General features: G+C 38.9%; 2 protein-coding genes across 3 annotated transcripts; one reads left to right on the top strand and one right to left on the bottom strand.

Moving 5' to 3' along the window:
* The first annotated feature begins 4,091 nt into the window (after positions 1–4,091).
* On the top strand, positions 4,092–4,959 carry LOC104433616. Its single transcript, XM_010046424.3, has one exon. It carries the CDS (start codon positions 4,193–4,195, stop codon positions 4,694–4,696), a length of 504 nt encoding a protein of 167 aa, XP_010044726.1. The 5' UTR covers positions 4,092–4,192; the 3' UTR covers positions 4,697–4,959.
* A 7,449-nt stretch (positions 4,960–12,408) lies between these two features.
* On the bottom strand, positions 12,409–15,277 carry LOC104433617 (HVA22-like protein c). Of its 2 annotated transcripts, XM_010046426.3 has the most exons (5): positions 14,992–15,272; positions 14,862–14,888; positions 14,591–14,713; positions 13,395–13,635; positions 12,409–12,786 (listed from the first exon to the last, which is right to left on the bottom strand). In XM_010046426.3, exons 1-5 carry the CDS (start codon positions 15,045–15,047, stop codon positions 12,718–12,720), a joined length of 516 nt encoding a protein of 171 aa, XP_010044728.2. In that variant the 5' UTR covers positions 15,048–15,272; the 3' UTR covers positions 12,409–12,717. The 2 variants fall into 2 exon arrangements, with proteins under 2 accessions (XP_010044728.2, XP_010044727.2); XM_010046425.3 differs by having other exon boundaries at positions 14,591–14,888; positions 14,992–15,277.
* Positions 15,278–15,502: the final 225 nt, after the last annotated feature.

The raw sequence follows: 15,502 nt of genomic DNA, 5'->3' as shown, positions 1-15,502 counted from the left end.
GGAACAAAGGAAAATCTATTACATGTTATCTCTGCATTAACTAATTATTATCGCATCAAACACACAAAAGTTTTGGGTACCCAATATAAAATGGGAACAAGTTCAATAGATAGAGGCGAAGTGTTAATATAAAGTGCAGCATGTCAAAAGAAGATATATTTGATTGACCTCGTATTATTCGGAATCATGGTCATATGAGGCCTCATTTGTGCACACTCAAATGGTGTTTGAGGGTCAGTAATATAAATGTTCTCACGCACAAAAATAACCATAACATGCACTGGTTATTTACTAATTAAAATTCAGATAAAGAATGTCTCAGCACATGTTACTATACACGTAAACTTGACAACCAATAACGATTTGAAATTTTGAAGAACTAACATGTGTGCGAATTAAATGGAGATTCAATTAATCGTACCATCATATTGTACCATTCCACATTTATGTCGCCTATTTAAATTCTAGCTCATGTCTTTTTCTTATTAAAAAGATAAATGTAAAGTATTCACAAATACAATATAATTCAATTCATGGTACTTCCATTCTCGAATGGCTTTGGATACACCCTAAAATTTGAATAATCCGAAAAAACCTTAATTGGTATAGTATTAATGGTAATATTGATGAAGGAGGAAAAAAAACATACTTTTAATGTGGATCAATGATCTCGCTTTTATACACATTTCCTTAATTGTTGTTTCCTCTTCTTATGTATTCAAATCGGAGAAATTTACAAATTCATCGTTTTTTGAACGAAATCCTCTAATGTTTTAGTATTTTAGCAAATTTAATGACTGGAATTCTATTTTAAATGAATGTTAATAAAGCTACGATGTCTAGAGAATTTATTTACAATCTCTCTCTAAAGTTAATATCTATCAATTTATTGTCGCACGCAGTTCTTTAGCTCAAATTTTATCTCTAAGGGAATTCTTGGGTTGAAGTTGCATACTCTTTCTAATTATAATTTAGACTTAGCATATTTTATTTTATTTTTTGTATCTAAAAAAAATTGTATTCATTACTAAAAATGATACATAAGAACTACATAAGCTTTTTATTGAAGCATAGTAAAGCTCATAATACTACAAAATGGGGGGCAAATTCATAAAACATTGTGGATTAACAAAGCACGGCAGGAGCATGATCTCGTTCCACAAAAATGGATCTATCAAACAAAATAATCATTGGCCTATCACTTCAAACAATCAAAACATGTTGAACAAACACAAATCTAACATTTGGAAAAGCAAATATTTGCATTTTAGTGAAACTCCAAAGTTTTTGCAATTGACATTAAAGCTAGAGGCAATTGATCTGTATAGGGACATAAGATAGGGATATGGAATCCTTAAAAGCATATCTATTGAACTCTTAGACTGCATTTGGCAGTTAGGATAAAATTTAAGATATGATAAAAGTTATCATATCTTGCATTTAGTGCTTGCTCAAGATAAAATAAGGTTGGGTATAAAAAGGATATAAACTAGATAAAATTAGCCTATGGGAAATGTGGGATAAGGTGGATAGGATTTATAATATCCACAATAGAATTTTTTTTCTCAAACAACAAATTTCTTAAATTAATAAATTAAAATTATATTTCAATATAAATAACATTTGAATTCTAATATAAGAAATTCAAAATAATAAAAATAAAAATTTAGTTTTTTAATTTAATCTTATCTTTATTTACATATTCGAATTTAATTCTATCTAATAATATAAATTCAACATATAAATATGTCTTATTACATATTTTATGTGTTTTAGTATTTTAAGTATATTAATACAATCTTCTATTTAATAAAAATTTATTAGAGAATCATGGAAGGAGAAGAAAGAAATAAATAAAAAGAAATTAATTAACAAAGAGGAATAAAATAAAATAAAATAAAAAGCAAACAAGAGTATCATGAGAAATTTTTATCATATTCGTTTGTAAAATTTGTGATTCATATAGGCGTCTATACCAATATATAATTTCAATTGAAACGATTCATCTAAAAATTATTGCAGAGGGGTCGGGTATTGGCATATTGAGCTAAATGAAAAACTCACAGTTGATATGATATAACAAAATCTTATGGATTTTATATTCTATCATATTCAATCAGTCCGATCCTAATAAAAAATATGGATGACTAAATGTAGTCTTAGATCTAAATTGAGAGAGGATAGCCCCTAGACTTAGAACTGGATTGTGAGATTTCAAACTCTCAGATCTAAAACTAGACCGGTAGGATAGAGCTCTCAAATGTAGATCGAGAGAGAAGAAATATAAAAATAAAAAGAAAAGAAAATCATGAACAAAATCAACGAGAGAGGGAGGGGGGTCTAAGACTCAGCATGTGTTAATCAACAAAGAGTAGGAAATATGTTCAAACTCGTTCCAAAAATCCTCCACGGAATTTAGGTCAAACACACTAGTGAGTACAAGAGAGAAAAAAATGATGCTTGTTTAAAAATGAACGGACAATAACAAAAGGCAAAGGCAAAATAATATTATTATGATAAACACAGATAGCTCTATACCTTCATAACAATATGCGATCTCCACTTTTTCAATAAATAACGACTTTCACATCTTCAATTCGCCATCTTAATCAAATTAATAATCTTCGGGGTTATATTCATAAGCTCAATAAATTAGGGTGTATTATAACGATGCAAAACGTCGATATAGCCTGAGCCCATAATTCGCTTTCTCGTCGTTGTAAAGGGAAAGGGGGCATGAATAAAGCATAGAGGAAAGATAGATTCTTGTACAGATGGGGGGGGGTCAACACGAAATAAGGACAGAATAATTCCCTAATTATGCTGGACCCATGAAAATGCCACGTCCAAAATGCTCGTACGACAAGAAGGCGGAGATGGACGAATGAGGTTGGACCGCATCGAGTCAGTTATTATTATAATTATTATCATTCATTTTTCGGTCCAGGGAGGAGCAGTTCGGCTACAACTTGCTAGCAATTTCGCACACAGGAACGAGGAAATTTCAAAATTCGAATTAAAATAAGAAAAAAAGGGTCTCTCGTTCGATTCGGACACGCCCATAATGGAGAGAGCAGTGGCTGTACCTGTACGGTCGTCGTGGCAGCCGATGCCAATGTCATTAAAAAACAGGACAATATCTCCAACGCCAGATCCCTCCTCCCTTTGCCTCCATCTTCTTAGATCTTTGATTCTTCCTCACGCCTCCCCCCCTCCACCTTTTTCCTCTACTTTTCTCTCTCTCTCTCTCTCTGTCTTTCGACCCCGTCATCGGGACGATCGTGGCCGTCCGTCGCGCATCATGTTTAATCATCGGTCGAGGAGTTAATCTATTGAATTCCGCGAGTCTTAGTTGGAGCAGGGAGGACAAAGGCCGGAGCGTGCTGTCAGATACATTATCTGGATGCGACCGACTAAATTCGATCATGGGTTGGCGATGACTTAGGTTCCATTTGTCGGAGAATAGCGTCAGGGTCCTCTGCTCGGATGTTAATTTGAAATGACCCATGACCGTCCCAAGACCCTCGATTCAAATCTCGTGAATTTCGATAGCACTCTGCCGATGGAGAATCTACTCGAGCTAGAATTGCTTGATTTATAGTTGACCTAGGCAGTCAAACATATGGAGTTTACGTGATCGACGGTTTAAACGGGGTCGGTCCATATGATGTAAAGACCACGGTACTCGTACATCTCCCCCGGAAACGAATTTTGTCATTCGCATTTCACCCGATGCGCTCTCGACCTCTGGCCACGAGCCGCTCGATCACAGCGCGATCTCCCACGAAAGGCGAATCCAACGGTCGAAACAAGATGGGTGGACCGTACCCCACATGTGCCCGGTGGTGAAATCCCGATTCTGACCCTCCTTGCTTTCTCTTTCCCAAGCATCTCTCTCACTCTCTCTCTCTCTTCCCGACATGAACCCTGCACTAGAACAATTTCTAACTTTTATTAAAATTAAATAAACATATATTTAATAATTTTTTTCTTTTTGTTTATTTTTTCTTCGAACCCCATTTTGACCGCAACCCCCCCCCCCACCCAAATCGCTTTGGTTTTCTCCTCTATATAACCCTCTCGAGCCCCCACTCTCTCTCCTCATCCTCAACCCTCGTGCACTTGTCATCCCTTCTTACTTTCTTCTCTCTCTCTTTCTCTCTCTAGCTCAGAAAAACCTAGAAGCACAACAATGGCGGATGGGCCGTTGAAGCGCCAGAGAGAGGAAACGGAAGAAACCCATGTCAACGGGCTGGGGGAAGACCAAACGAAGCGCCTCAAGCCGTCGCCGCAACCCCAAGTCCTCTCCTTCCTCGACGACCAATTAGACGACGGCCAGATCTCCAGCCAGGAACTCTCCTCCCTCATCTCCGCCCTCCAGGACGAGCTCGCCTCCGACTCCGAGCCCGGCCTCCCCCCCTCCTCCGAGCCGGAGCTCCTCGCGTCGCCTTCCTCCTCCTCCTCCTCCTCCTCCTCTCCGGAGGAAGAGAGCGACGGCGACGAGGACAAGGAGAAGGTGTTGAGACACCTGCTCGTGGCCTCCGACGACGAGCTCGGCCTGCCCAGCAGGGAGGACGGCGAAGGGCCGGAAGCCGGGGCGTTCGGCGTCGAGCTCTTGTCTTACGACGGCCTGTGGGAGCTGGAAGACGAGGCCGCGAATTACTACACCTTGTTGCAGTCCGAGCTCTTCATGTAGGAGGGCGAATTTGCAGTTGCTGCAAAGTGAAGGGAAAAAAGATATTTGTTTTTCTTTCGTTTTGTGCACTCTGCAGTGGATTAAAGCTTAGTGGTAGGAGAAGCTGTTGGGGAACTCTTAGACTTTAGAAGACATGAACTGTGAATGGACAAAAAAGATCATTGAAATTTGTTTGAAGTGCAAAACAGCAATTAGCAGAATCACCTTCGTTGTTCAATTTCTTACAATTTAACCCCCGTGACAAGTGGGAAATCTTTTTATAATTTTTTATGGTTAAATTTCTCGAACCAAACGGCTCCCAAATTTGACTTTATTCAATGTCTATGGTGGACAATAGACATTTCCATGGGAAATGATTTGAATTTGCGGGAAGTGCGGTGTGTGGAAGCATTCCTGTTTCTTTTCGTCTGTCGGATATTTTGCCTTGGTTGTCGGAAAGCATGGAAGTGGAGATTGAACCCACGCTGGCCCATAAAAAACTTGTGCCCAAACCGAACAGTTCCGATCTATTTCACCTTATTCTCTATTGCTAATCAAATAAATATTATAATAAGAATTTTCTAAGATGGTGAGACGGTCCTACTGGGTGGTGGACGAGTCTACGGTCGCGTGGATGTTGTGCCTCCATAGATTGTTACTATCGGCCAGACAAGCAAAAAAATCAGAGTCCGGTTTTGTCGACTAGTGGAGATCTCTTGCGTTTCAATCGTTCGGGATTATATATGGTTCTAGTGCAATTTTCTATGATTAGTCAAAATGGGCTCTCGATTTCGCCCATGTACTGAACGCTCGGGAGAACCAACCCATGAAACGTCGAGTCAAAACTCATTTCTGACCCGGTTTCACAAATTCCTCTCGACAATAAATAAAAATAGTGCGAGGATTTTCTCTTGAGTTTCTCAAGTGAGTTCTCTTTAAGAGATTGTAAGACGATACTTGTAAATTAATTTTGGCTCTAGTATAACCTATGAAACCCTCGAGCAATTGTAATTATAATTCTCTAGATTTATAGTGGTTTTTTTGCTACTTATTTTTCTTGTGACAATAGATATCACCGCTTAAATCATATCACATAAATTATTGACGTCCTTTTCATTTTTGTTGATTTCTTTGGTTTTCCTCTTAGTGCAATTGATGTTAAATGGTAATCCGATAACTCTAGTGTCATTTCACGGCACATTAGATCAATGATAAACTTGAGCTCAATTAATTTTGAAGTGACATTACCAAGAATCAGTTCAATTTTTCTTTTTCTTTTTTTGGCTCAAGTTCGATTCAAACCACTATGAACCAGTTCGGACTTTTGACTTTTTAGAAACACAAATTATGAAAGAGATTCTAATCGACTTTTGATTTCGAATAACATTAGGATAAACACAACTAGGTCATAATGCTAATATCCTAAACAATACAATAGAATCTAATAGAATATCGAATATCATTTCATTGTTTGAATTTTAGTAAGAATAAGATTCTATTATACGTTAAATAGCGAAAGAGATTTTGGCAATCAAAATTAACCAATCGAAGTCAGACGAAAACCAGATCTCATTTGGGATACAATCTACCCGCAACTTAATTTAAATTTTGCGGCGGACGCAATTCCTAACTTCTTCTTTTTCTTTTTCTTTTTAACCTTTCTTAAAGCGGGGAGACTTCCGCTGAACAATTAAAATAAACAGAAACCGACCCCCATTGACAAAAATAAAGGCGGAACAGTAAGCTGCTTCGAGAGCGAATAAATAATGATGGTCATGTACGGGCGTGCTTCCTTTTGGCGGGGGGCGGGGTCCAGAGGTGGGTGGGACCCAGATGCCGTGCCCCCGGTCGAATCAGAACGTGATGGACACGCCGAGGATGGGGCCACGTGGGGGACCCACGTGATAATGAGCTCCTCATCGCCCATCCTATGAGCTGTCGGCCATGTGTTTTGACGGTACGTCCCCGGATTCGCATCCAGCTGTGAATTTCCCAAAATGCACCCGGCGTTTCCCACAAGCTTCCCCCCAGAGAAAAACGGACATATAAACCGTCCTTAAACTTTTGACTTAATATTTCATGTAGCCCTTAATTTTTTAACGTGTTTAATGTAATATTTGAGTTTTAGTTTAGTATGCAACATCATTCTTGAACTTTTAATAAAATTCAATATTCAATATAATTCATGGACTATACAAAAATATTTACTAAAGAAATGATTATGCGGCAATTTTTAATATATTGCGAAAATGATAGTTTATTATGGATCACAAAAATCAAATCACAAATAATTATAAATTATCATAAGACTTAATTTTTTCAAGAATTTATGATATACAATAATTATTATTGTCACAATATCATCATTTCATTAATTTGAGTTGATGGAATTTACTGACTTGGCTTTTAATTGGTATATTCAAAGAGTCAATAAGATGAATGTTACATATGAATTATCCATGTGAGATATTGAACATATACATAATGGTATGTCTCGGGAATTTCGAAAAGACCTCAATTCGATGGAAGTCATTCCATATTTATAGGCTGTAGATTAGGGACCTAATCACCTTATTTCGCGTGAATTTTAGTGGATCTTTCATCGAGAGAGCATTGATTTTACTGACTCTTTCGAAGATCGAGTTGATCATTAATTGTCACCGGACTCAATATCATCTTATTGGTATTAGAGTTCTAGAACTTGATGATTGTAGTTCTAACATGACCTTGTACCTTTTTCCTTTCATAATTTAATTTGACAGCATCATGGAATTAAAAATTATTTTATGGATGGTTGTAGTTTCCAGGATGGTCATTAAGTTTCCAGATTTTTTTATAAGGAATTTAAAGATTGATTAATCCTATAAACAAAACAGGGTAAGTTTCTAGGATGGAGAATTGTAGTTTCTCGGAGGGTCCTTAAAATTACAAATTTAAGGAATTCAATGATTGACTAACTAGAATTGATAGTTGTAGTTTCTAAGAAGGTCATCAAATTTATAGGGAAAAATAAAAAAAGTGATGTGCGCAATTAACATTAGTCAAGTCAATACTTTTATAATTTTTTTGAGGATTTTTCTGTTCATTCTTATGATATGGTTAAAGTCGTCGGTTGTCGACATGGGCGGTCGGAAGCAGCCATCTAAGAAGTGTGATGCTAAACGAGAATGTCAAAGAAGAAAAGAAAGCCGGCACCTGTTATAGAATAAATTCTATACGAAAGGTTGGCCACAAATGTTGGATAAGCAATAGCCTTTTCCTACGTGCAATGTGGGACGGATAAATAAGCAAATATGGCATCTCCATCTCTTTTTGTTGTCGATGATGATAAGGCAATTTTTTTTTTCGACATTGAAGATGCCGCAATGCAACGAATTGGTCCTTTCGATAAAGCTCCTCCTTTTTATGTTGTTTTATATTTTTTGTGTAATCGACCTGGATAGGCATGGCCAAAAGAGAGAATTTCTCTTGAAATCAATTAAAGGAGGGGAAGGCACTGTTTTTGAGAACCCTCTTTGCTCGTGATTTCCCCTAAAAAGAAGTTATTGACTTCTGGGTAATATCAGATACATTCAACTCGGCTCGTGAAACTAGTTGGATTAGGCAAATACGACGAATTGAAACCTTTAATCAAAGTAGTCTTTTCATGCTTAGGTTTCCATCCCATCATGCGCAAGAAATAGTCATTTTCCATTATCGTTTTCGTAACCCTCAGTCGAAAATAATAAGTGATCCTCTCTTTTGGAAAAATGAGAAATCGAAATCGACAGTCAAGAACCGACTTGTCTTTCATCGTATCTGTGCCGTGCAAGACTTTTCTTTTGCCTTGTAAGAAAAGACAACATGAACTGCCGCCGATGTTTGGTGTAAGCATGAGAAAAGATGCCTTGGCAAGGACAAAAGCTTGGCAAGCTTTTCTTTTTTTGGTCGGAAAGCTCGGCAAATTAAAGACGTAGAAAAGGGCAAAAAAAGATGCGAGGTTGAGTTCACTTCAAAATAGTATACCTCCGCCGTGGCCGGGGCCGTGGCCATGGCCATATGCTTTTTCTTCGAAGCCGGCTCGATTGACCTGGGTTCGGACGCGTCCCTATCGAATTCAACGGCTTCATTTCGTATTATATATCAAAAGCTTTGTTTTTTTTTTTTAAAGAAAGAGATTGACCGAAATTAATGGGGATTGAAAGCGAAAGGGCGGGCGTGCCTCATCCGCAATTGCTTTCTTTTGTTTTATTTATTTATTTAAATTTCTTGGCTTTTGAATTGAATAATTTCGCATCTAGAAAAACCAAGTTGCATCTTGAATTGAATAGTCTATTTGGTTTTTCTAGGTGCAACTTGGTCATCGATTGCGGAACCCCACCAATCAATAAGACTTTGTTTGATTTGTAAATTCGGTGCGCAATTCACTGGGAACAGGTGGGCAACATCGAGATTGCTTATCAAACCCAAGCTAGCTTGCTTGTCCTTGTGTTGCGCGGACTTTTCTTTATAATTTTTAATTAAAAAAATAAATTTCACATATATAGTTAATTAGAATGCCGCGCTTTTCACTGTGGCAAATAAAAGTTATTATGTGTTTATAGAGTAATTTTTTCTTCTATTAATCTTGCGATTCTTGAATTATTGTTTTCTTGAGTTATTTTCCTTATTTGGAGAGGTATGGATGAGTCATAAAATATTCAATTGCATATTAATATGGAATTTTTTTTTGATGACTATGAGAATAAGTGATTTCTTATCAATCGAGTGGATAACGTCGAAAGATATTGCAAGTTAAGTTCATTATTATAGTTGGGAAGTCCAATTGAATAACCTAAACTTAAAGGTGAAGTAAAACTAAATGAATATAAAGAGCACATTAAACCTATTGCCAGACAGTGTGAGAAAATATTTTCAACATCCTCTACAAGTTGGATCAAAAGCGGCATATGAAATTTTGACTGCAGCATGTGAAATTTGACTGGTAGGGTGGATGCACATACATGAAACGAATACCGTCATGACTTGATCTGTTGGTTTAAATATTTAGAACAATAGATAGCAATTTCATAGAGTCGCACACATATAGTAATTTATTTTACACCGATATAATTTTGCTTAGTCAAAGAAATAAAGATTAAGCTAAAAAAATTTGCTTGTTGCATTACCAGCGAACCTTTATGATTCTAGTGTGAACAAATGGTGGAAAAAGACTAAAGCCAAAGAAGAGACAAAGGAGGAGGACGTTTAAAATCAAAGGAGTCGACGAGTCCAATCATTGAGAGCGAATACAGTTAAGACGGAAAGTATTGTTGAGACCAACTATTGAAACAAAAGAAGGTAACAGATATGGGCTTCAATCATATCTAGATAGAAGACGAACAAGGCTCTGTTCATGTCAATAATTTTCTTCGAAATCTCGAAGAGGGCCATGTTTCCGAAGCTCCTACCAATCATGTCTCTGATCGGTAGAACCATATAAAAGACGAACAAGGCTCTGTTCATGTCAATAATTTGCTTCGAAATCTTAGGTACCGGAAAGAAATTCATAACACCAATATCATGACCCGAAAGTAAGTCCGGTTCGTTCACCAAGTAGGAACAGAAAAGAAATAGATGAGTGTTTGAATTTCGCCGTCCAAGAAAGAGTTCGCATTCACGTCTCTCTTTACTCAACACCCCACGCCCTTCTTGTATTCCAGTCTTTCGCTTAAGATGTTGTCCTAGCCTGTGCATGAAAAGAAGCAAACGTTATTCTAGGGTTTTACGTCACTCAGCCGGTGCGCATCGTCATCGAGCAAGATCACCGGCCGTTCCAGGTAATCGTTCAAGCAAGTAGGGCTTTGATCAATAAAAATCTGGCCCAAGAATCAACCCACAATAATATCCGAGCATTACATCTCGAACGTTTGCTTATTCTCCAAACATACCATACGATCAAAGGGAGATCGACAATGACATGCAATGATTGACGGAAATTTGTGGTGAATTCAATTCAATACACGTCAACTAGTTTTGTATATATTATGCCAATAATACAGAAGAATTGACTCAAAGAAACCGCGATTGGCTCGATGTCCGCATCATATCCGAAGCTCTCGTGACGGACAGACCCAAGTTAGTACGTGTACGATGGTTATTGACTTCGTCCATATGCAATCGACTTCGTAAAACACAGCCTGTCTATATGGGAAGACGATGGCGAAGTTGCCGTATATCTTCGTTTGGGAGCTAAAGTAAAATAAGCAGAAAGGAAGGGAATAGAAGTTACCACAAGTATTACGCAAATACCAGCGATTGGCAACTGCTGGAAAAAATAAATTTTGAAAATTCACTCTAAGTTTCTCTATTGTTTATCATCGCATCTGGGTCGTCGAGGGAGAAGATTATCGAGCCATGTTCGACTCAAGCAAGGTTTTGCTTGTTCTACTCTCCTTTCCGTCAATAACCCTTCGCAAAATCTAACGTACACAACATCTATATCTACGCTTAATAATAAGAAAAGTAATTAACCTCATGAGTGTCTTAATGATTTGAGTAGTGAATTCATGCGTGTGGTTTAGGTGCACAATATTGATCCCAAGTCTCCAACACTGTAAAACATTAGAGAATTTCACCATCTGTTTACTCATCTAAGGTTTGACTTGTGTTTTACCCGGTTCACGATATCAGTTAGGCAATTCACAAGCTCGACATTTCACCTACCTAAAGTTGGCTTTCTCGTGAAAGAAGAATTTGCAATTATCCATCCCGTGGTGCAATTTAGGGGAACAACCACGAAGATAAAGTGCTTCCAAGATCCTTTTTCGCATACTCATCCGAATCAGTTTGTGAAGCTGAGATTTGACTTTTCCTTCTGTGTCTGAATCATTCCGACGTCGATAGTCAATTGTTATGTTTCAATCATCCCAAGATTAAATTTTTTCGTCCCTCCTTTTGGACTTCATCGAAGGCCATTTGTTTATGGCCCATTTGTCATAGGCGAAGCCCGTGGACCAACACAATTTTCAAACATTACACGAAAAAGAAAGAGGCCCAATGTCAATAACTTTAGTCGCTCGTTTCATTTTGTTCATAATTCATGCCATATACTTAGCTTCATTTTGTTTGGTTTTGATTTAGGTCCCTAGTGATATTTATGAGTTGCACAAAACGTGTTTTATATCTTATGCAATGAGGTCGTTTGGCACCGCAATCTCGTAAGTAGTTTCACCGTGCGGACGGTTGTCTTCGTAAGGTATTTGCACGGCAACTTCTAGAGAGCTGCCCATGGTTAAGCATGCGTCGCGGTTTTGAAGCATGCGGGGTGCACGAGTTACAACACATTGTAGCTGGTGGGTGGCAATCATCCGCACAGCATGATATCACGACTCAAACATGATGATAGATTAACGGGGTTGGATTTAAGCCAATCGCGTTCTTGTCATGATTGGGTCATCTTGTAAGATAAGATTAATAAATCAACAGTATTCGGGTTCCAACTTGTGCAACTGGAAATCGATCCATTTGACTTATTTGGTTAAATAGGTCATTCGACCTCATTAACAACCTGACTTATATTGACTTAATTAATTTAAATTGTCTATATAATAGTACTGTATCATGAGTGAAGATGACAGTACTAAAACTATAAGCTTCCAATCATTGTTACCACTTGACAAAGTATTAGAATTATTTATTCAGTAGTCGTTGCTATAATATGACAAAGTAATAGATTGATCTGAGAATGATTCAAGTTATAAACTTTCTCCATGAGCTTTAAGCATCAAGTTGCCAACTAACAGAAGAATTGCAGTGTCAAACAAGCTCAAAAGATTCATTACACCATCCAGAAGATCACAGAAACCAGTATTCACAAGCATATCGTTAGGAAAGTAGCATCAAACTCCTCCAGTACACAGGCAACGCTTTACAATCTCAGCATCATGTTCGGCTCTCAGCTGCGAGGAATTACCGCAACACGAATTAAGAAAAAAGACGGACAGGAGGGGGGATTGTAATTGCCTAATATGTTGATATCCGGGTTCCTCACAGCTTCGGCTGGCAAAAAGCCGCGTTCTTCTTCAATATCTGTAGTCATCGTCATATATTATGTGGTTGTTCTTTCTTCTAGCTCGAGGTTCTCGATCAGCCTGCAAATCATACACGATTATATGTATCAAGGCAAATATTTTCGGAGCATGAACCACCGTGAGGATAAAGTTGAACCTGGGTACTACTTCGAATTCGAATGTAGGAAAAGTGAACCGTGGAGGATCGACAAACTGCTTGGTTGGACTACTTTGGAAATGCAAATTACCACATCATAAACATTCATGATAGACAAGTAGAGACAAGTAAAGCATACTTAGATAAATTCCCTATACAAAGTGTCATCCACCCCCATGAGATCTCATTTTGAAGTGTATCTTTTCGGTTCCGAATGATTAAAAGAGTAAATCGTAAATGCTAATGCAAGTGCTCATCCTTATGTTCCAGAAATAAGCCTAGCATGGATAAGAGATATTATATTCAAATCAAATCCCCGATGATGTTTTTTAGTAGGAACACGAACCCCAAGTTCTTCAGTTCCCCAATGAGAACGGATTGTTTGTTGCTGACAATCGAATCAATTGTAAAATGTAGAGACAGGACCATGAGGCCTTAGCAATTCACACGATGTTGGCTTGACATATCAGAGGAGCGGATCAGGTCTTGTGAGTCCCAAAACTAAAATTGCATCATGTAAGAGCCTGCGTACCTTGGAAATGAGCCTTTCGAATGCTTCGGTCCCGTGTTCTTCCATGTACCTCTCAGCAGCCGTGAGCACATCGTCTTGCTTTTGAAAAAGGCCCTTCCGCGGAATATACCACATTGTGGTAGCATGAGGATTCATATAAAAGCGTCTGATGTAGTGCTTATACACATAAGCCGCGCCGTTGAAGTGTGGCAAGACCAACCAGCAGACAAATATCAGCTTTGCATAAGGCCATATAGGAAACCTGAAATGGAGAAGAAAACTACACCAATCAGAAAGATGCAAGCGAGCAGATGCATATTCCAGTGCAAGGGCGGCTCGGTGACACTTTAGCAAGGGACAAGATGAAAATTTGTTTGGCGACGCAACTATATATTCGATTCTTTTTTCCTAATAAGCAGATTATCACGTATCATTCCCATATCATCATCATTAATCAGAGCATGGATGAATAATGAACAAGTCTGAGTTGAATGTGGCAGCAGCACCATTCTAGTTTGAAAGGATATTGCTTCCATACATAAATGAATATGCCGCTCGTGTTAAATTGGCGATGAATGATGCACATTAGCATTTCCAAAGTAAAACTTATTCTGATTATGCTACTATAAAGCACCGGTCCTAACTAGGCCAAGTGCCGCAAGCTCGATTGCGTTATTCTAGAAGTTATTTCAGCTATGTTTGCTATATAGCAGCCACTCCTTCCTTCCATTGCAAGTTCATCAGACTCCTTCCAAAAAGCCCAAGTCAAAAGTGTGCTAGATCAATTAAAGCCCAAACACTGGGCCGAGCGGGGGCGCACTCACAAGAGGTCCGGTGTTCGAGTCCCGGAAATCGCAAAAGCGAGAGAGCGACAGTGTAGAGCATAGAATAGGACAGACCAAAAAATTAAAATAAGATTAAGAGTTAAAGCGTAGATCTTTTGAGAAATCACTGAGCCAAAACGGGGATGACCTTTTGGACTTCTTCAGTTCACTGCCTTTTTCCCCCCATAAAGAGAGTTCGAATGGACATTACTGCATCTAATTTTTCATGAAAAATGTACGGATGCATTCGTGTACATAGAAATTATACTACACCTAAAAAAAAATCGCTCCTCTATTTTAACATTATATGACGACAACCAAAGTTTTGACTGCGCCACCGACATGTGTTTATCTTCGTGAAAAAGGTTAAAAGAAAGAACAAGATCTGATTACCATTCGAGGAGCTTGGCAAAAGTAAGCTCGAAGAGGGTAATCAAGGAATAGAGAACCCAGTAAGTGAGCCACTGCTGATCATCCGAGCGAGACCTGGTCTCTATCGCCTTTATCGAAGCATACCTGAGTAAAAACCCAGAAACAAAGAAAAGAAAAGAGAGCCAGAGACAGAGACAGAAGCAGAGAGACAGATGAAACCGGGCTCCATAAATCCGAGAAGAAATCAAAAGACCCTCGAACCGAAAGTAATGTAGCTCAAACCCAAACTTACAGAGGGTAAACGAGGGTGACGACAGGCCTGCGAATCAAGCACAAAGAGAACCCAACTTTTACTTCCTCGAAAGCAAAGCACACGGCACAACCAACAAGCTCGAAACACAAGGAAACAGCAAGACACGTACAGCGCGAGGACATCGAAGTTCTTGGCCACGACCTGGAGGAAATTCCCGGAACCCATCTCCGCTACCGCCGCGAGCTGCTCCGGGGGCGTTCTTCGGAGGTTCCTCCTTTCTTCTCCACACGGAGAGGAAAAAAAGGGGTCGAGTTTTCGAGTGAACAGTGAAAGCTGGAAAAAGGCGAAAAAGGCGACTTCGAAAAGCGAGAAAGGCAGGGAGAAGAAGAAAAAACAGAGGAGCGCTTGGAAAGAGAGGCGGGAAGTGATGCAGAGCGAACGAGGCTGATTTTCCGGGGAATCTTTGGCCGAGGGTACACGAAGCGAGAGGGGCACCGATTTTTTGAAATTTTATCCGCTGCTCGACGGCCTACCGCGTACCCGCACGGCCTCGCCAATCGCTGCGCGCCACGTCAGCTCGCGGCCCTCCGTCCCGACCCGCTTGGCCTCGTCAGCACCGGTCAGTTTGAGTGCACACCTCCACACGTTTGGAAAGTATATATTTAAGCTGAAGTTATATG

The sequence above is a fragment of the Eucalyptus grandis genome, chromosome 2, assembly GCF_016545825.1.
Source record: "Eucalyptus grandis isolate ANBG69807.140 chromosome 2, ASM1654582v1, whole genome shotgun sequence".
Taxonomy (NCBI): Eukaryota; Viridiplantae; Streptophyta; class Magnoliopsida; order Myrtales; family Myrtaceae; genus Eucalyptus; species Eucalyptus grandis.
Note: the sequence above shows the minus strand (reverse complement) of the source record. Positions and strands in the feature narration are given on the sequence as shown.